The sequence below is a fragment of the Sparus aurata genome, chromosome 14 (assembly GCF_900880675.1).
Source record: "Sparus aurata chromosome 14, fSpaAur1.1, whole genome shotgun sequence".
Lineage (NCBI taxonomy): Eukaryota > Metazoa > Chordata > Actinopteri > Spariformes > Sparidae > Sparus > Sparus aurata.
In genome coordinates, this window is record NC_044200.1 from 9,132,360 (window position 1) to 9,152,737 (window position 20,378).

Here is a 20,378-nt window from a genome sequence, read left to right on the forward strand (position 1 = left end):
TTTACCACAGAGCGACCATGATTTCACTTTCTGACCTACTGCGTTCATTTAGTGAAGAGGAGAAGAGTTTATTAAGGATTCAGCCGAACATGAAATTTGCGGGTTCGGTAAACATTTACATGGTAACAGCGAGCTCCACCAATCAGAGACGTCGCTGTTACATTCACAGTGGTTTATGGGATGAGTAGTTGCTTTACTCTTCAGATAATTATGTACACAGTCTTGTACCTTTGCTTTTTTCTCCATTTTCCAACATTTTGTTTGCGCCGAATTAAATGTTTTATGGTCACGATTCATCTGCTAGCTGATTGGCTTGGTTCCAGGCCTAAAACTCTTTATATAAGGATTTTATGAAACGTCAATGGAGTAAAATGAATGGCAAATTCACTTCCGGAACCGGAGCCGTTAAAAAAGTGGGCGGTCACTGTTGAGCTCTATTCATGGGCTCTCATTATTACCGAGTCACACCCAGTGGTAAAGTTCTGCTGTGCATTGTAATCACAGTTTTTTTTTTTTTTTTATTACTGACAACAGAGATAACCAATCAGGTGCCAGTAAACCATTGCAGAAGAGGACAAAAAATGTTGGGGGGGGGAATTACACACAAGTCACATGCTCATTAGGCTTCATCAACATTGGTATGATATTCATGTTTTTATCCATACAATGACCATACACTGTGTTGATGAAGTGCCGCTAAGCTGTGTTCTTCAGTTAGAGGAGGCTCTGGAATGGCTTATGATGCAGCAGACACCAACATCAAAACTTACAGGATACTTTCAAAAGTGGTTTTCAGACGTGGAAAGTATGGGTAATGTTGTGGCTAATGGGCGACGCAATATGAAAAAGCCACCAGCGTGGTCCTTTAAGACCTCATGTTGAGCGCTCCCAAGAGTCAGCCGCCTCCGAGACGATCCTGTAATGTGTCAGTAAATGTCAGCCGTGAGTCAGCGGATCCTTTCACCGCCACCCATGTGAAACGGGCAAAGGACAGCAGCGAGTGATCGAATGTAAGAAGGAGAGAGAGTCGAGGGAAAACACGTCTAATACCTACACTGTAACAAATCTGTGTGAAGTAGAGACGGAAAGACACTGACAGGCTTGCCAACCACCTCAAAACCAAAAGTACTTGCCTGGAGTCTGGTTGCATTGATTTGATCTGTCTCTCTTTCAGATGGTGGTAGGTATAAATGACATCCTGACAAGTTGGTGACATGCGAAACAAGAGCTAGAATGGATACATTAAAGTGCCTGTGAACCATATTAGTGCAATTCTATTTTCTCCACCCGCGTGCTCCCCGCGGCCGTCATTATCTCGGTCCCTCCTTCTGCTCCTCTCCTCTCGCATCTGTCTTTCCTCCCTCGGCCGACGTCGGTGTTGTCACTTCACCTCTAGCGCGCTGAACGAGAGGTCTGGAATGCGAGCGTGACAGGAGCGGGGCGGATCCGTGTTTCCGTTTTTAGAGCGGGGTCGGGGCCAGATCACACCTTTCCCTGTGTTTGCTTCGCACCGACGCTCGGCGGGGCCTCTTATGTAAAACACAGTGGGTGTGTTAGTGTGTGTCTGCGGTGAGGAGAGAGATGGCATCTCCGTTGTTCAGTGTGTGTGTGTGTGTGTGTGTTTGTATGTGTGTAAGAAAACAAGTATGAAATTCATCCTCTCTAATATGTGTTGTTTTTTTTTTCATCAGCACAGGTAAAAGATGATTACCCTGGAGTTCTCAATAATCAGACAAAATGACTTCAGTGCCCTCTGATGATCACGGGGTTATTACCAGAGATCTGTGGCGCAGACCTTTTAACATGCTATTACTGACTGCTGTGTGAAAACTGCGATTGAAGGCTTATTCTTCTTACTGCGAATGGCTCCTGATAATGGTTGCTCCCATGAACTGAAAAATGTGGGGGGTTGGATGTGCGGTTGTAACCAAGTGAGATACAGGCTTTATGTGGGGCGTCACAACACGAACGGACATTTGTTTGTCCGTGTGAAAATGCCGACCCAACCAATAAATCTTGTTTTTTCCCTCGACCGTTCTTTTAACTTTCCCTGGCATATCGTCCACTCAAGCGAAGCAAAGAAAATAAAGATTTCCTGACTATCAATCATCGCTAGAGCTCATTTAAAGAAATAAATAATATTAGAAATGTCAAATACTTCAGGTAATAATTCAGGTAATCCTCAGAATTAAGGCACCGAATGGCAGCATTTTTCCATTTTCACCATCATTACAAGGCAGAGACCGTTCACCACAGCTCCCTGAGGACCAGATCCAGCCCTGCCTGACCTGTGACCCCTCAGACACCCTCTTATTAAGAACCAGCTCCCAGCGTGAACAGAATTGTCACTGTGTAATAAAAGATATTACCTTCCTCCTCAGCTCACGGATGAGTCGGGGAAGACGGAAATATGCACGATGAGGGGCTGCTTTAGTTTGAGTATCAAAGACCGCTCTGTGTCTTAGAGAGTCAAAATGAATGCGAGAATAATGATATATATTTTAGGGCCGCTTATCAGACATCTGGAACTACCTCGGAGGTCTGTTTTCATGCAGGACCTGCTTGACTGCCTGGGAGTGTTTCTTGTCACTTTGTGATTTGTGTTAATAGATGACAGGTAGTGGGTGTTTCAGACTGAGAGGTGTCACTTTCTATCAGGCATGACAGCTTGAACCTGTCCCATTCAGGCTGGAAGCACTGCAGGAAAACACTTCAAGATCATGAATATTATCAAAAGCACCAAAAATAAAGTGGAACGAATACATATTTTTCCTCTTAACTGTAGAACTGTGTATTGTTTTGATGTGACTTGTCAAATTTTGCATGCATCTGTTGAACTGTTGTCTGATTTCTCTTGAATATGATGAACTATAAGGCAAAAAAAAAAAACGTTTGAAAAAATCAACAGTATTGTCTCTAGCTGGGTTATTCAAGACAATCCGTAGACATGTGACGGTTTGATCATTTCCTGTTTTATTTTGTTGATCATGTCTTTTGAGTGTCACGTTTTCCTCCACTTCCTGTCTTTGTCTGTTTTCCCGCTCCTTTTTTCCTGCTTACCTGTTTTCCATCAAAGTTAATCATTCCTGTGTATTTAAGCCCGTGTTACCCCTGCGTCTCCTGTTATCCTGTGCCCTGTTCCCCCGGTCATCGCATACGACGTGTCCTTCGCTGAGCTGTAAAGTTAGCTAGCTTAGTTAGCTTAGTTTGCTAGCCTCTTTTCATCTCCATGAGTAAAGGCACACTTTGTCTCAAAAGGCCTGTGGAGTCTCTTGCTTATCTTGATTATCGGCTGTTAAGTCTTTCAAATTGACTTTTGCAGCGCTTTGAGCCCCGCAAGCCGAGTGCAATGCATTATATTCAGGAGAGGTCAGACAGCTCTATGGCTACCTCACACCAAAATGATTTAGATGGATAAATACCACTACATGTTCCGTATATAGTTCGTTTTGGGGGTGAACTGTCCCTTTATAATGTAACTTTTGTCATATTTCCACGTATTAAAAAGAAGTTGTCTCATTAAGTGGACATTTTTGGCAGGAAAAAAAACAACAAATACTGAGCCAAACAGTTCTGTGTGTACCCATTCTAACGGCGGGGAACATTTCCACGAGACTACTGAGCAGCAGCGCTTCTTCATCCGCTGATTTGTTCGCCTCCAACTCTCTTTCCCTCGACGCTGCGCGACGGCGAGCAGAAAAACTCGCTCACCTGTAACCGAAAATAGCAGCACTTTTCACAGGAGGATTCGGCAGAGTATACGGCGAGGGTGCAGAGGGCGAATAATGACAGCAATCAGAAATTAGCCGGGCTCAAGTTCAACGCCTTGAGTGTCTGCTGGAGGCACGTTGAGTCTGAGCTTCCTTTTTTCTGAGAAAGCTTTTAACACGAGATACACTTCTTGGCAAAGTGGTTTGGAAAAATGATCGCTTTGTTTGAGCAGGCTGTTATTCACAGTAGTTTTAAGTCAGGACATACTGCGTGTGTGTGTGTGTGTGAGAGAGAGAGCGCTGTAATCAGTAAAATGCAGGGGCTGGAGATGGAACACAGCGGGCTGCACTGCTGAGAACAGAAATGGTGTTTTTGCTCCCGCTGCTGCTCCAAAACCAACCCATTTCTCTTGTGTGCCTTTTGAGCCTGCGTGCATGTATTTGTGTCTTCGCTCGGCACACACATTTACCGGTCCATATCTGAACTCCACAGATGGCTAAAAAAAAAAAAAAAGGCCATCTGTAACTTTCAGCGCAGGTCAAGCTTTCAGAACCAGAGTCACCGCGTCTCGTTCCCTTTTTTTTTCGTTCGGACCGGCTGGAAACGACGGCAGAAAAGTAAAGAGTTATTATGCAAATCCCTCGATTGAACGCCTTTGTTTTGTTTTGTTTTCTTTCGCGGAAGAGGGAGAGCAAGAGAGGGATGATGATAATTCTTTTGAAGAGATGAAAAGCAGAATGCTAATTCTGGGTTGCCTATAGAGACACGGAGAGGCAGACAATGCTGGAGACGGTTTTTACTTTGGCTCCTTCTTTAATGAGTATCACCTTCTTTGTGTTTGCGCTGCGCTCTCTGAGGGGTTCAGACAGCCTGCGCGCTTGTACACACACCTCCGTGGGCTGAGAATATGCGTTTCCTGCCTCATTCAGGAATATCATTCCCGTAACGACACCATGCATTGAGTCCCCGCAGGCGTGCGCGTCTGTGCGGCCATCCCATGTGCTCTTGTCCACGTCTCCATCACAGCGAATCATAATCGAAGCGGGAGACAGACCCCATGCAGGTGTGTGCATTGTTGACCGCAGGCCTGTTTTAGAGCATTGTTGATGATGATTGGAGGTAATCTGCCCACGTGGAGCAACACGGTGCCAGGGTTGCGAGTATAATTATACCCTGTGAGAACAGACAGACGGGGGGAGGGCAGCGAAAGGCACCGGTTGACAGGCTATTTATAGTCGATCGTTAATTGTCTCCGGGTGAGTGGCTGGTGCTCAAGTAGAGAGGCAGTGATTGGTTGACGAGTTGTTGGCACTCAAGAAGAGAGGCTTGGGTTGGTTTGTTGACTTTGTCTGGACTGATTATCTCATACATGTTTTGAGACCTGTGGTGTGACTAAAAACGTGTGTATATATATTAAGGGCAATTCTGGGTTATTACAACTCGGATCTTGTTGCTGTAGTTCACATTTCTCTGCGCGATGAAAGATTATTACTGTTTCTGGTGAATCAACTTTTAATTTCAACTCGTGCTTCAAAGCTTTAGCGTGAGATATTTTGAGACATGCGACAAACTTTTTTTTTTTTAACAGCGAGTGTGGCGAGAAGATCCAATACAATCAAATCAAATCAATTTTATTTATATAGCCCAAAATCACAAACACATTGCCTCAGTGGGCTTTACAATCTGTACAGTGAACAACATCTTCTGTCCTTAGACCCTTTTTCCATTGATGGAAAAAAACCCTTTTACCAGGATAGAAAAAAAAAAAAATGGAAGAAACATGACGCATTGGAAGAAATCCAATGCCTCACCGTCTGTCTGCGAAGCTGTGGCCAGAAGCCAGTTAGCTTAGCTTAGCATGAAGACTGGTAACAGGAAAAAGTGAAGTGCAAAATAAACAACAGGCTGCTTTACTCGCTGCCTGATAAATATGTTGGTTGATCGATTAATATCAACAGATGTCTTGGTATCGACACATAAGCTGTCCAGTATGTTCGTATATTGTGTCAGGGCGCTGATGTCATTTTGGAAAATGAAGTTTATTGTTAAACTGTCCAGTTTCCTACATCCATAACATTCCTGTTTTTATCACAAGTTTGATCACCACATTTAAGGGATCATTAAACAAACAAAATTCTTTACAAGTCCCCTGCGTATAAGAAGATCACATGGTATATCGATATTAGACATTTCTTTGTTATCTTTGGAGAGAGCCCTGCTGGCTGTTTCTACGTTTTCTGTAATCAAAGTTATCCTTTGGATTTTGTGATGTTGATCAATCACCTGGCGTATGAGTGGATGATTTGGCTGCTGGAACTGATTCTTTTCTTTTTGTCTCCGTGTCCAACAGGTACTACAGCGCCACCATCCTGCAAATGTCGGGAGTGCGGGACGACCGGCTGGCCATCTGGCTGGCTGGACTCACCACCCTCACTAACTTCCTGTTTACCCTGCTGGGGGTGTGGCTGGTGGAGAGGGTGGGGCGCAGGAAGCTCACCTTGGGCAGTATCATAGGTAAGCAAGTCCAACTGTCCCCTTCAGGCGGTGATGTCCACAGATACTAATAGTCGTTTTTTCATGTTGCGTGTGACATGTTTTTTTCGACAGGTACGAGTTTGAGTCTGGGCGTGTTGGCCATCGGTTTTCTGATGTCGGCCCAGCACAGCCCTCCTGTCACCTTTCACCCGCTGGACCCATCTATGGCCAACTCCACCTGCTCCAAATACCAGTAAGCACAAACCTCTAGGGTTCAGTTGTGGTTACAAGGTAACAACTTTTATGATCTCCCTTAATTTACAGCCATAAGAAAAAAATAACCAGCAGTTGCAGCTAAGTTTTGCTGACATTGTGGTCCAAATAAGAGCTGTTAAAAACTGACTGAGGACCTGAAATGTATTGGTTTAGAAGGATTCAACATTCAGAGGCTCTTCTGAGGCTTGAGCTGCTCACATGTAACATGTTTATTCAATAATTAGATTAGTTTGAGAAGTGTCGAGAATGCTGCAACGAAGTTTTGCCGTGACTTAATGTTTGAGTGAACTGATCCTTTTAGCACCCCAAAGGAAGACTTGAGGAGGGGGGATTTAAAGAGTACTCTCCGAGCTCTTCACCGGGTGCTGATATTAAGTGCCATTATTCACATTTTGTTCGCATTATGCACATGTACGGATGAGAATGCAAAGCAAGACCAAGACCGCTGTTCAACGTGGAACACTCCTGCTCTCTGTAAAAGCACTCAGTACTTTGTCGGGATGCGAGTCCAGCGTGCAGGAGAGCACTCTCAGCGGTGGAGAGCTTCAGAGGGTAAAAACCCTCTGAGAGGAGATTTGTGTTGGAGTTATTGCAGGTTTTCACACCTGCATTAGTAAAAAATGCATGTGTGAAAGGGTATTTCTCAGCACTCAGACTTGAATTTAAGATTAGTTTCAGCTTATATATGCAGAGTCTGGCCGAAGTCACACTGCACTGTGCGACATCCTTCAAGTTTCCTCTGACTTATTTATTAAAAACCAAATGAAACAGCGGGTTATTGTGGAAAACAATTCTCTGTAAATGCTTTCCAAACATTGCTCTTCGACTTTTCTCCCAAATATTAAGCTTAAACTAGAACGCACTTCGTTGTCGCCACTGGCAACAAAAGGCAAACACACAAACACACAGATGGAGGACCTGGGTGTGTTCTCATGTGAGCCGGGGATCAGTTGCCTCTGTGTTCCAATTTACTCTCACTTACACGGACACAAGATGAAACTCGTGTGTAACGACGCTCTTTCATCATAACAACAAACAGCGCCTTAATGGACCCGCTGTCCGGCAGCCACGCACTGCAACACACAACGGAACGGAACAACACGAACGCGGTGGTAATTTGCAGAGATGAGTGCTTTCACCACACTGCAGCGGCTTCATTGAGTTCACTTTACTGCATCTGAGCGCGCACACCCACTGGCTGACCACGGCCACGACAGAGGAGCACCGGAGCCACCGCAGGCGTCTCACGCTCATTACGGACGAGACGTCCCATTGAGGATGCACCCTTGAGGCGTCTCCAGTTCGATCTGACTGTAGGTTACGTGCCTGGGCGATCATACAATCTCTTGGATATGTTGTTTGACAAATACCGTTGCTCTTCCGGTTGATAATCATCATCCTGGTGTGGCACGTATGTAGTTTACAGTGACTGACCCCCAAAGTTGTACAAAAGCAGGGTTCTTATTTCTTGCAGGCGACCATTGATTTGGCCCGATGAAACGTCAACTGCTGCTAGCAGTTTTTATTATTTTGCCATAGCTAGCGAAGTAACTAAACTAATGTTTCAGTAGTTGGTAGAAAACATCTTTTTAATGCTTTCAACTGACCTGTAAGCGATGAGCTGGTAAAATGAGTCTAAACAGGGCGCTATGTAACAATTCGTAGCAATTTACACATATGAATCACTTTTTTATTGGCCGTATGTGAGCCGATTATAACGTGATGTAAAGAAAAGTGACATTCCCTGTCACATTTTTTTTACGTCATGTAAAATGAAACTGGCAGCGTGTGTTGCATAAAGGTTTCTGCAGGTAAATCAACGGGCTGATGCTGTCTTTCTAATGGCCCTTTTTCTTTTAGTGTCGAACAGCGTTTGTCCAATTGACTGGTGACATATTGATATTACATTTGAAATAAATGATTTACATTTGGCCACATGGCTAAAATCAAAGAACCATGACAGCCTAGCATAGTCATGATTTGGGTGAATCCTGACATGTAGTAATGAATCAGATGTTCTTTACTCATATACAACTACAAAATTAATAGATAGATAGACTCTTCATGTTGTCATTTCAATCTCCAAGCCGATGCACGTCTCTCCTCACCTCCCCACAGTATTTACATGTGCTTCCCACTGACACTAATACCTGGTTTTATTTGAGCCCATCCGACCTCAGCGTGTAATTAGAGCAAGGTGCCCTGCACTCAGGGAGTCTGCACGCTGCAAAAATAGACCTTCTGAAACAAAGCACCCATTTCGTGCACTCCCAAGCGGGCACCACAACAACGAAATCGAATTTGTCTCCAAGTCAGCGCTTCGAAACCCTCTTACGTGTGATCGGCTAATCACATAACCGACTGTGGCACATGATGAGATGTACTTTTAATAAACAAAGACATTACAGAGGGATAGGATAGGACAGGACGAAGACGCGATGATGAAGAATAATTTTGATGAATCAGTTCCTGTATGAGGGGAATGGTCCATACATTAATTTGATTTGGGTAATGAGGCAAGTCTCAATTAGAGCCTTAATTGGAGGGGGTGGACTGCTGTTTTCTGTCGTAGTGCCATCGTGCGACTGAAGCAGACGACCGCAGCACCAACTCGACACTGCACAAAATGAGTCGTCGGTACTCACACAAAAGAAAACCTTGATTGATAGAGCTCAGTAACATTATAGCTAATGTCGCCATTTGACTTTCAGACTGTGCGAGCCGTGCATGCTGGACCCTGGATGTGGTTTCTGTTACCGTGAGAACGCCTCGTCGCTCCTCGCCTCCTCCTGTGTGCCTGTCAATAAGGCCTCCACCGAGCACGCAGCGTGGGGCAGGTGAGTGTCAGGATGCGTGCGAGTGTGGGGGGGGGGGGGGGCCATTGAACATATGCTTAGAATATATATTCACAGTTTGATCAGATCCAACGGCCTAATGTGAAATGACACGTTTCAGGTTGAATTGGGAGCAAAGCTTAACGAGTGTGCCTCCCTCCTCCAGGTGCTCCAACTCCAGCCTGATGAGAGATCAGACCTACTGGGCCTACAACTACTGTCCCACCTCCTTCTCCTGGCTGGTCTTACTGGGTCTGGTGCTCTACCTGGCTGCTTTCGCTCCAGGTAGGAGATCAAACCTGGGTTGTTTTTTCTTCTGTCTGAGATTCACTATACTGTATATGATTCAATTCTTCTGTTTGGTTGCAGTCTCACTGTTTTCGCTTTTTTTTTTTCCTTAAGCCATGCCAGGAGCCTCTAAATGATGTTAGGTCACCTGAAATCAGGTTTCATTCACATTGCTATATTGAATGTCACACCAATTATTGTGTTGTGTTCGTGTAACTCACTTATAGCCACAAAATGTGTGTGTGGGGGGGGGGCTCAGGCTCACCACACAGTCCATTAAGGAAGCTGTTGTTCTGGAGCTTTCAGCCATCTCACATCTTTCTCAGCAGATGTAGATTTTTCAATCTTGGTTAGCACCATAAGGAGATGGAAGTGTCCGTCTTGTCCTGAGAGATGGCAGTACTTAATAGACTTCTTACAGAAAATTGGAGAGTTGAACAACAACTTGATCTACAACGGGAGAACTCATTTACTGAGGAAAGCGCCAAAACAGTTGCTGAATGAAAGCCACCTGTGATATTGCCCCTATTATGACTAATGACCTTGTCTTCCTTAATGTTGTTTTAATGTTAAAATAATGCATCGCAACCAAGTCTCCTCTTTTTCCACCAAATTAGCTTCGGTTCTTGAAACAGTTCCATTCAACATCCTTGGAACCTTGGTGCTAGCTAGCGAACTTTACAATCTGATATGACTGTGGTGGTGTTTTTCCTGGAACATCACAATTCAAGTTGCTCCAGGGATCGTCACTTCAACTGACCAATCACATTCTTTCAATATTACAGCTTTGCTACTCTGAAAAAGGTCGGAAAAGGGGCTGTTTTATGCTAACGCATGTTTTCCTAAACCGAACCAAACATTGTTGTTGCCTAAATATAACAACAATCTGACACGTCCAGTTTTGTTCACATTTCAGGTCGAGGAAAATCTACTACTTTTTGGTTTCGGCACTTCAATGTGTAAGAGTAACCCAAGTTTGACCGTGCCTCTCCATTGAGCCTTGTCTTCCTTTAGACTTGTCTTCGTTTTTCTCTCAGGGATGGGTCCCATGCCCTGGACCATCAACTCGGAGATCTACCCTCTGTGGGCGAGGAGCACCGGGAACGCCTGTGCAGCCGGAGTCAACTGGACCTTCAACTTCCTGGTGTCCCTCACCTTCCTCCACCTGGCTCAGTACTTCACCTACTATGGTCAGTTTCTGCACTGGAATTTTTTTTTAACAAACCAACTACCTTCAGAGCTTTTGTTTTCTACGTTTCTGGAGACAAAGTAGGGAAAGTCCATTAAGTTTGTCTTTTTGTTGTAAAATGTGTAACATGCAGCCATCCATACCTTACGTCAACAGCAGCAAGGAGGTAGAGCTGACTTACGACTCCAACCTGCGCGCCCCCCCCCCCCCCCCAACAGTAGTCTATACCTCCTCAGTCAATGTGTCTCAACAGCAGGTTTCTCCCTCAGACAGGAAGGACGTGACCTTTCGTGGGAGCTGGCGATCGATCCATCAGGGCTGGTTGTGGGAGCTTCCTGAGATACAGCGGGTTAAAGATCGATGTGAATTGTTCATCCGACTTATAACAATAATTCTCCAGGAGCGGAAAAATATATTAAGGTCGCCATGGAAACAGTAATGGTATTTCGCATAATGCACGCCCTGTTGTAGCTTCAAAATATCATTCTGCTCTGACAAGGAGAAAATAGAGATCACAGTGGCATGGAAATCTCATTAAACTCCTGTCACTGTGTTGCTGTATCAATGGTGTTGGTTCTGGGTGCATTAGTGTTGCCTTCCTCTGTTCGACGATGGAATGTTAATTCTGCTTTAAAGTTATCGTGTGGCAGCCAGCAGTCTGAATGCAAAATGTTCATTTGTTCACACACACACATCTTTGGAGAAGTCCGTGGGCAGCCGCTATAAGCTGCCCTCAAGATCTGCTGTCACCACCAGTGTTTCTTTTTCCGTCGATGAATGAGAGGAAGCAGTTATTTACGAAAAGTGACAAAGCTCTCGAAGAGCTGCACAGTGTGTTTGTGGGTGGCTGTCCTTGGTGACAGTGTTCCTTTTGTTTCGCCCCTCCCAGGAGCATTTTTCCTGTACTCCAGCCTGGCATTGCTTGGTTTCTTCTTCTGCTACGGCTGCCTGCCGGAGACCAAAGGCCGGCGTCTGGAGGAGATCGAAGCATTGTTTGAAAACCAGCTCTGCTCCTGCGGTGCCTCTGATTCGGACGAGGGTCGGCAGGTCGAATACATCCGAGTCAAAGGTTCAAACTACCATCTATCGGACAACGACGCATCCGACGTGGACTAGGGAGAGTTTGAGTGGCATGATTGTTGAGACACGCATTGGTTGGGTCTGTGATATTTTCTTTTTTCTGTGTGAGCTGAGGAGCCACTGGTAACCCTCACTATGAGGTTGAGAATCAGTTCAAAAAGCCTTTTGCTTGTATCAGTAATGTGAGTGAGTTCTCTTTCAATTCAGCCAGTTCAGGAATCCAAAAATCAAAGACGATGCTTTCACAGTTAGCACGAGTATGTTTCTTATTCTCTGAATTGAGGGTTAACTGACGACAGATCTGGAGTTAAACCCCAAAATATCTGATTAATGAAAGGCTAAAACACACATAACAGACGGACGTTCAGTATCTTTTGTCATGGACACTTGGACAGGAAACATGACTGTTGAAAAGACAATGTATGTGCAAAATATAAGGGACACTCCCTCTCTCACAAAGTACTTTACGAGAGGGGCTGTAGCTCAGTATCAGTTAAAGTCCCTAATATTTTCTACATTTTCGAACAAAATTTCATTTATGGTTTATATACGTTGTACATACAGTATAAAAAGTCAAACACGACACAGCCACCCTACAGCATACATTTCTTTAGAGAACCCCATCTTAAGGTACAGTAAATGTGGTCTCAGGTTTGTGCGTTCACCAAACTTTCGTTGACATGACAGCAGTTGTAAGTTATTGTTGATCTGTAGTACCATTATGCCTTTCTATATGGAACACATCTCAGTTAAATGTTGTTTAAGCTTGTAGCGTAGCACAATAATGTCAGTTCCTCATCTGATGGCAGTCTTAGGTTGTGGTTGTTCCGAGATAACTTTTTTTTTCAATGAAAAGCAAACACCAGAGATGTACAGTATATTGTTCAAGTTTAGAAAACTTGTATTGTCAGTTGGTGCCTAAACAAAACTCTAGTAGCACTGAGAGGAATCGTTTTTTTGTTGACATGGTTCATTTTGTATTCATTAATTTATTTAGATATTTTTTTTACGTCAGCTTTGCAACAAATGACTAATTGCTTTGGCATAGTTTGTTATTTTTTTCCAATTCTGTTGCTTACCAGCCTCCAAAAAACTCAAATCTTTTCTCTCTCCATGTACTATGGAGAGTACAATCTTGCATCACGTCCCCACTGGGTTGCTTGATCCTACACTATGGACCGTGTTATAAACCTACTTATGTCATGAACTAAGGGTGTTATTGTTGGGTTTTAAATGTGTATTGTCCAGCAAAGAAAGTCTAAGACTGAAACCATGACTTTATGATTGAGACTTCAAATGTATTTCATCCTATCCTTAGCATCATAATATTAGTGCCTGTGTATTGTGAAGATGCCTAATGGCTGTTTTTCAGTCCACCACCCCGACGTGGATTATATTATTATTACATATATGTTATGTTATTTTTTAATTTATATGTACATATTTGTATTTCACCTGTGATGGAATATAATTTTGTTTTGCTATCATTTCATGTATTTTAATTTCCGTCTTCCTCCATAGCCTTATGTACAAATAGCAGAGCATATCATTTATGTGGTTCTTGTGACAAAAGTCGAGGAGTAGACTTTAGCGTAATTTGCCAATGTTGTTTTGTAAAATTGTAAAACTGTGTGAGGTTACACCTTGTTAGTCAAACACACATAGGTTTCTGTGTAGCAAAAACTGTTAAAAGGTAGACTACCTAGTAACTTTGTGTAACTAAACAAAACATGTAAATGAGGCACTAGCGCTCTGCGCTGTTACCCTGTCCAATGACTAGGTTTCTCATAGCAGACCATGTAAAGTCAAGGACTGTCTCTAAATTTTGGGCCACAGGTCTTAACCCATTATAATTAATGAAACATACCTCTTTTTAAAAAACGTTTTCAAACAAGAAGCTGGTCATTAGATGTCGTGGCACAATGAAAGGACATTTTAACTGACCCCTAAAAGTTGAATGAAGTATACATAAGTATTTAGATATTTTTGGCATTGTCAAGGTGTCACATTTACATATAGATGCCTATAGAAATGGTTAATCAGTATAATTATTGCCACACTACTCTCATAAATGGCAAGACAGTAATAAAGTGCCATATACACGGCCATAAAAATGAACATTTCTAACATAAATCTTGATTTCCCAAACGCAGCAGTAAAAGGACCATTTTCAGCCAATTGTTAACAAATCATATTTTCTAACAGGTGATCTTTTCCCAAAGCATGTTATACCTTTTTAGACAGATTTATTTACCTTGCGAGAAGTCAAAAGTCTTCATTCACATCAATATGCAATGAAAACAAACTTACAGTCCAACTTTGATTAAAACAAAACAGTAACACGTTTGAAATAATTCAGTACAAGAAAAGATATCTCATGGTATGCTTTTGAAAGTGATCAACAACATTGTAACGCATGTATGATTTTGAATTATGGGCCTAAAACGTGCAAAATCTGTATCCGTGTATGATACTTGAGGCAAATAATGTAAATCCAACAGTATATATCATTTTTGGAAACCTGTTTTCTGCAATTAGGGAATTGTAGTGAGGGAAAAAGGTTATACCTTGTTCTTCAATTTACTAAAATGGGCTCGTTAACCTTTTCATCCAAATGGAGACTAGTTTAGAGCAGGAGGAGAAGAGCTTGACTATAATTCAAAACGTTGAGGTGTTGTTCAATGTTAGATTTTCATTTAGTCCAGGATGAGCAGTTTTAAAACCACACAAACTAGTTTTGTACTGAAAGTATTACTACAGGTAAAAAAAAAGAACCACACCCGTGAAGCTCCATAACACAGATTGAAACACGTGTTGACCAACTATTTAACGTGATTGTTTCAGGCTGCACCTCGTCGACGATCATGTGCCGTTAACGTCCACTTGTGTTGACGCTATCCTCTACCCTAGTGGGGGACGTTTACTGTGTACTTACGGTGACTATGGTTGCAATTTTTTTCAGTGTGAACCAACTACATGTGTTTCTACAGTTTATGAGGAACTACAAAAGTACAAATAAAAAAAAAAACTATACTATATTTGATTAATGTTCAAGCTGTAAATGTTTTGCTAGAGTTTATATTGTATAAAAAATGAATATCTTCATGAAATCTTAAACACTTGAATATGTATATGGCGAAAGAAATAAACTTACGAGTCAGAGCAATGCTTTGGGGCTTTATTTCTTTGTGTCTCTATCATCACAGTATGAACAAACACTATGCATATTGCATATTTTTTATGTTTTTAACCCAAGTATCAAATAACGTTTTCAATTTAAAAAACCATGCACAGAACAGGCATGTTTTTATTCCCTGCTGCCTTCATCCGTCACCCTTCCATCCCTCCCTTCCTCTTACCATCCCTACTTCTCCCTCTGTTTGAGCAGGAGCAAAATGTTAGCTATTTCCTGAAGTGTCGCGGCCTCTTCTGAGTGTCTGCTAACTTCGGTGGCAGCTAAGACCTCTTCCCTCACTTCGCTGGAGGGGTCTTTCATCAGACAGCCATTTTCTTCTTGCCCTCTCTCATTTCTGCACGCTCTCATCAGAAACAAGAGCAGAAGACAAGGCTATTAAACAAAATGTTGAATTTAAAATACGGAAATGTGAAGCTCAAGTTTATACAGACAATGTTTCACTTTCACTTTTATTTTTATACCTCTGCTTGGTCTTGCTCAGAGCATCTTGAAAGGGGTTTATGGGTCTCTGCAGGATAAATTTTCTGTCACTGTTGTCAGCAGTAAATGTGTTTATAAAGCTGCTGCCTGATAGGGAATCAGCCCTGGATTTCTTCTTGTTCCAGGGCGTGTACTTCCCTCTGCTACTCACCTCGCCTGGTGAAGGTGTGTGTGTATCTGACTCTGCGGCAGTGTCGGTCTGCCTCCCTGTGGCTGTATGCTGCACTGACACATCAACAGGTGGCAGGCACAAGTTAGACCCAGTGACTTTGGTTGCAGTGTCTCCAACAAAGCTGTACTGAGTAGATGCATCACATGTCTCAGCTGTGGGGTTGTCAGCAGTTTGAGTTCCCGCATCTCGAGTTTCAGTGGGTGTTTTCTTGCATTTGCACAACTGTGAGCTCAGAGTCTCAGCCAGAGCCTGATGAGAGTTCAACTGAGCTACGTGGCTTCCCATTTGTTGGTTATTACTTCCTGAAATCTGGGGTTTTAGGACTGGGGTGAGAAGCTTGGGCTGAGTGTGACTTTGATTTGGATTCTCCTGCAAGCTCCGGTTTGGGTTTGGCTTATCTACACTACAGGCTTGGTCCACATATGAAGAGGCAGCCTGGTGGCTTGGCTGACAGTATTCTTCTTCCTAACATACAGTCAGAAAAGGGAAATATTATTTGTGCTGGATTTTACAAAAAAAAATGAACCGAAGTGATGTATCTGGACATCAAACAATACCTAAACCCTAGCTTACCCAAGGTCACATGATGAAAGCTATTTATCCAGTGGTAACTATTTCTGACAGGTGCTGATTAGAGGATTATCTGTCTAGTAGTTCTGTACTTGTGTGTATTCTATAATGATCAGTTATGATGTGTGATTTAAAATCTGGGCAAATTTTTTTTTTTTTTTTAATAAGTAAATGCAGAAAGAGTTTGAAAAATTAACTTAAGTGATGGAAAAGTGATCACTTTCTACTGATTGTCTGATTTTTATTTGCATTGGTTGCCTATTAGTTTTAGAACTGATTGTAAGATTTTATTGTAGCACTGAATGGCCGAAGACCAGCCTATGCCATAGACATGACTTGCTTACTTGTGTCATTCAGATCCTCTTCCTTCATTAAATGTGGTCCTTAACTCTCCAACAGTCTGCCTGTTGCAGATATCCACCTCTGTGGACTTTGGTTAAAGGCCTGGCTTTAAGTCTTAATTATTGATTTTGTAACCTTTTTTTTAATCCATTGTCTTTATTCTATTTTATTGACTTTTATTTATTTCTGACATCATATTGTTGCAATTTTTAGGCCTTTAATTTTTCTTTATGTTTGTATGAAAGGCACTTTATAAATAAAGTGAAGTATTTCTTAGGTGATTCTGCGGTCACAGTACAACATCATGATGGACAAAACTCCTGGGTTTAACTAACTTACATCATTTGAATCTGAACTGAGGTAACCTCCGCTACAAGAGTAACTTGGCGAGCAGTTGCAGCCATTCATCGGGCCATTGTTGTGTTCAAGAAATGCTGTGGGATTGAAAAAAACAGCCATTCAGTTTATTGTCTATTCACCAGCATATACACAATACATGAGTGGTTTAATTGGAGATGCTTAAGACACTTACAAAAGTTTGTGTCAGTGCAGTTGGAGAGCTGTGAATAAAACAGATTTAACATGTAAGACTGCAACTACCCACATCAAAAGTGCACCATACACACCCTGATACATATAAAATCTGTCATCTATCGAGATAAAATAACATTTTAGGACTGTTGATAATGATTGGATAGGGGGTTAAATTTTTTTAATCATCTCCTCTGCAAAGATTTTTCTTTACTTTCCATTAATAAGTTAGTTCCAGACAGTTACAAGCTCTACCACTTGGTGGCAATAACAAGCCTTAAACGAACACACTCACATGAGGATCACTTACCTCCACTCTCATGCACTGTGAGTCCGGGACAGTTCTGGCAACATAGAAAGTAAATTTAGTATAAAAAAGTCTACATTATATAATATGATAACAATGATAACATGATAACATCTTGTTTGGTGATATTATCTGCATAATAACCTACTGTGGTGTTGAGGATTTTACTGGTGTTTCATCTTTGAGATGTATCTTTGATGCCACTCTCCCAAATGGAGAAGCTGAAATCAAATGTAATGTTAACCTGAGGAAGTAAATCATTGTGAATGTACAGAAGTTTCAAGTCGTATTCACCTGCTTCACTTTCTTCAGTGCTGAAGCCCCTAAAGACATCCCCCTCAATCTGCGACTCAGTTTCTGATTGGTTGAAAGTGAAGTCCAACATTTGCTCCCTGTCCTCTGGTTGGTCGAGAGAGAAGGTGACCTCCTGTCTTGCATGGTTCCTATTGTCTGTGTTACTGTGATAACACATATGGTTTAAGTGTTTACAAAAGGAGGATTCAAGGATAGAAAACAATCCATTAAATACTAGTGTTGTTCTCACTCTGGCTCTGAACTTCCAAACAGGACATTGGCTGCTGTGGGTGTCTCAAGTTGGTAGAGGGTTGTGTTAGATCCATAAGACCAGGGGACACTGTCTGTCATACCTCTGGGCTGGGAGAAAGGCTGAAACTAGCAAAAAACAGATAAAGTGTACAGTAGCATCCCATTTGGGAATATACTTTCGCTATGTCTCTTTCTTTAATGTTATCATATTAATGGGAGAAATTCCATAAAATAAATAAATACATGTTTCACTACCTTGGTCTGCTCCAGCCCTGAGGTGTCCCAGGGTCGAGGGGAGCAGTGAGGAGGTAGTTGTGTCCGCATCTGGCTTCTCTGTTGCGGATTCAGCTGGGGGAACATTCCTAAGGGAACAAGTTTGTATTGACCTAAATTGATTGATTGAATTGATTGTATAATGATATGTAATATACTCATGGAGTAAAAATGCAAAGTTAACCATGGTGTGATTTGATCAATCAGTCTGTCCTATGAAATACTTTGATACACCACCTTGTCCTGAGGAAGCTGATGACGTGGAGGAGAAGGGGCTGAGGGGGTCAGTTATGGGTGGCAGGTAGTCAGATGCACTGTTGTCTGAGAAAGCTGACTCCAGCACTGGTGACAGCTAACGGGCAAAAATGTAAGGGACTTTTCGAGCCTGAGGGTCCTATCATGTAGTCATGTTGAGCAAAGATGAGACTTGCTTTTAAAAATACATGATGAGTAGCTGCAAAATGACTGACCTGTCGACACCTGAACCCTCGTGGAATGACATGCTTGTTCTTTCCTGTTGCTTGGACGCTAGACATTTAAACAGAATATACACAATGAACACTCCCTGAAATAGGTGTTACTATTACTGCTGACTTACTTCATAAAGCCAGAACCCAGTGGTTGGACCTTAAATTCCCAAGCCACAGGTTAGACTTTGATACCACATTACGGAGTCACTTTAGTATTTACCAGTTACAGAATTGGATTAATATTGAATGTGATTGTAGATGCATAGACAGATCAAACTCCAGCTCTACCTGTACTGAGGTTGGCTCTCAACAAAATCCAGCTGTGACGGAGAGCAGGGGCTCATTGGGAGTACCAGGGGCGCATTTCTCTTGTACTGAGATCTTCCTTTACAGCTACCAAGGACCGCGACTTTAGGAGGATCTGAAAAACAACACACACATGGTTTACTGAAATCATTTGCCATACTCAGGGATGAACAAACACAGCATGTTGATATTTGCAAAATAGTGTTATTTCATCTGTTAGTATTTAGAAAAGGCTTATTTTCATGTACAGTACTTTCCGAGTCGGATTAATTGCTCAGCATGAAAACATGATTATTATTTTTACCAACTTTAAGACATTTAATTGACCTACTGTGAAGAAGCAGGTGGAGATATAATAATTCAATATTTCCCTTTGAGCGTCTGTGTTTGGTTGTTTCTCTTTACTGGGAATATATCTGCTTGAACTAGCTGTTATTTCTCACCTTTATTTTCTTTCTTAGCAGCAATCTGGTTGACTATGAACAAGGTCACCAGGTCCATACTACTAGAACTGGTGCTTCCAGGAGTCGTTGGCAGAGTAAGTCCCATTTTCCTCAATCTCTGTTGCATTTTCCTCCTCTCGAAATACTCCTAGGGGAAGAAAAAAAACACCAAAATATTAAGCTGAACGTATGCAAATAATACTGTAGCTATTACTTGTCTCGTTAGGTCATGGAATTTGTATTTAGACGTCTAACCTTCTGCTTTTTGGCGTCGTTTTTCATTACTAACCGGTTCCTGCAACAAGAGTCGTCACAACGTTACAAGTTAACTGGCTAAGCTAACGTTTAAAAAGCTAATGTTAGTATTAGCACGTTGGCTGTTTACCAAAACAATCTTCCCTCTCTTACCTTGAACCCCCCGTCCAATTCATCTTCAGTGGCTGTAACTACCAGCAAAGTAACTAACACTTAACTACCGTGAGTGTGCCAACAGCAAAGCTATGGATAACGTGAGTATTAAATGTCACTAGTAGCTAGCCTTGTGTTTTTGCTAGGTATCTACCTAACGTTAACTGTTAAAACTGTTCTAACACGTAAACATACGCGAGAAGCAACCACTATCCTCTCACGAGCCACTCATAACTGCTTATAACCGTATATAAATGTGTTTTAACCACTTCTATAAACGCTCTATGTAGTTATTATTGATTACAGCTAACTATGTTCATGGATACAAAATTATTACGTGACATATTTTTGGCGAAACTTTAATTACAAGGGCACCATAAACTGCAGTTGGATGGATGTGCGCGTTCACCACGCAGCCAATCACCTCTTGCCGGGGGGCGCGACCAATGAAAAAAGCCACTGCAACAGCGTAGGGCGGAAA

The 20,378-nt window shown here is 42.2% G+C and overlaps 2 protein-coding genes across 6 annotated transcripts in view; one reads left to right on the forward strand and one right to left on the reverse strand.

Annotated features, from left to right (window-relative positions):
* Positions 1 to 15,015, forward strand: part of LOC115595931 (proton myo-inositol cotransporter) — a 72,501-nt gene extending 57,486 nt beyond the window's left edge. For both annotated transcript variants that reach the window (XM_030440779.1, XM_030440780.1), the window contains 6 exons: positions 6,062 to 6,225; positions 6,319 to 6,439; positions 9,174 to 9,299; positions 9,463 to 9,581; positions 10,622 to 10,774; positions 11,663 to 15,015. In XM_030440779.1, coding sequence (XP_030296639.1) covers positions 6,062 to 6,225; positions 6,319 to 6,439; positions 9,174 to 9,299; positions 9,463 to 9,581; positions 10,622 to 10,774; positions 11,663 to 11,889 — 910 coding nt within the window. In that variant the 3' untranslated portion in view covers positions 11,890 to 15,015. The remainder of the gene's footprint in view (positions 1 to 6,061; positions 6,226 to 6,318; positions 6,440 to 9,173; positions 9,300 to 9,462; positions 9,582 to 10,621; positions 10,775 to 11,662) is intronic.
* Position 15,016: 1 nt separating this feature from the next.
* Positions 15,017 to 20,323, reverse strand: redic1 (regulator of DNA class I crossover intermediates 1). 4 transcript variants are annotated; one of them, XM_030440777.1, is made up of 16 exons: positions 19,898 to 20,295; positions 19,745 to 19,784; positions 19,490 to 19,637; positions 19,029 to 19,161; positions 18,741 to 18,798; positions 18,508 to 18,622; positions 18,253 to 18,359; positions 17,996 to 18,123; positions 17,746 to 17,909; positions 17,600 to 17,672; positions 17,455 to 17,488; positions 17,146 to 17,173; positions 16,953 to 17,047; positions 15,681 to 16,166; positions 15,511 to 15,557; positions 15,017 to 15,392 (listed from the first exon to the last, which is right to left on the reverse strand). In XM_030440777.1, exons 1-16 carry the CDS (start codon positions 19,918 to 19,920, stop codon positions 15,218 to 15,220), a joined length of 1,854 nt encoding a protein of 617 aa, XP_030296637.1. In that variant the 5' UTR covers positions 19,921 to 20,295; the 3' UTR covers positions 15,017 to 15,217. The 4 variants fall into 4 exon arrangements, with proteins under 4 accessions (XP_030296637.1, XP_030296638.1, XP_030296636.1 ...); XM_030440778.1 differs by having other exon boundaries at positions 15,017 to 15,383; positions 19,898 to 20,294; XM_030440776.1 differs by having other exon boundaries at positions 15,017 to 15,383; positions 15,511 to 16,166; positions 19,898 to 20,323.
* Between the last annotated feature and the right edge of the window lie 55 nt (positions 20,324 to 20,378).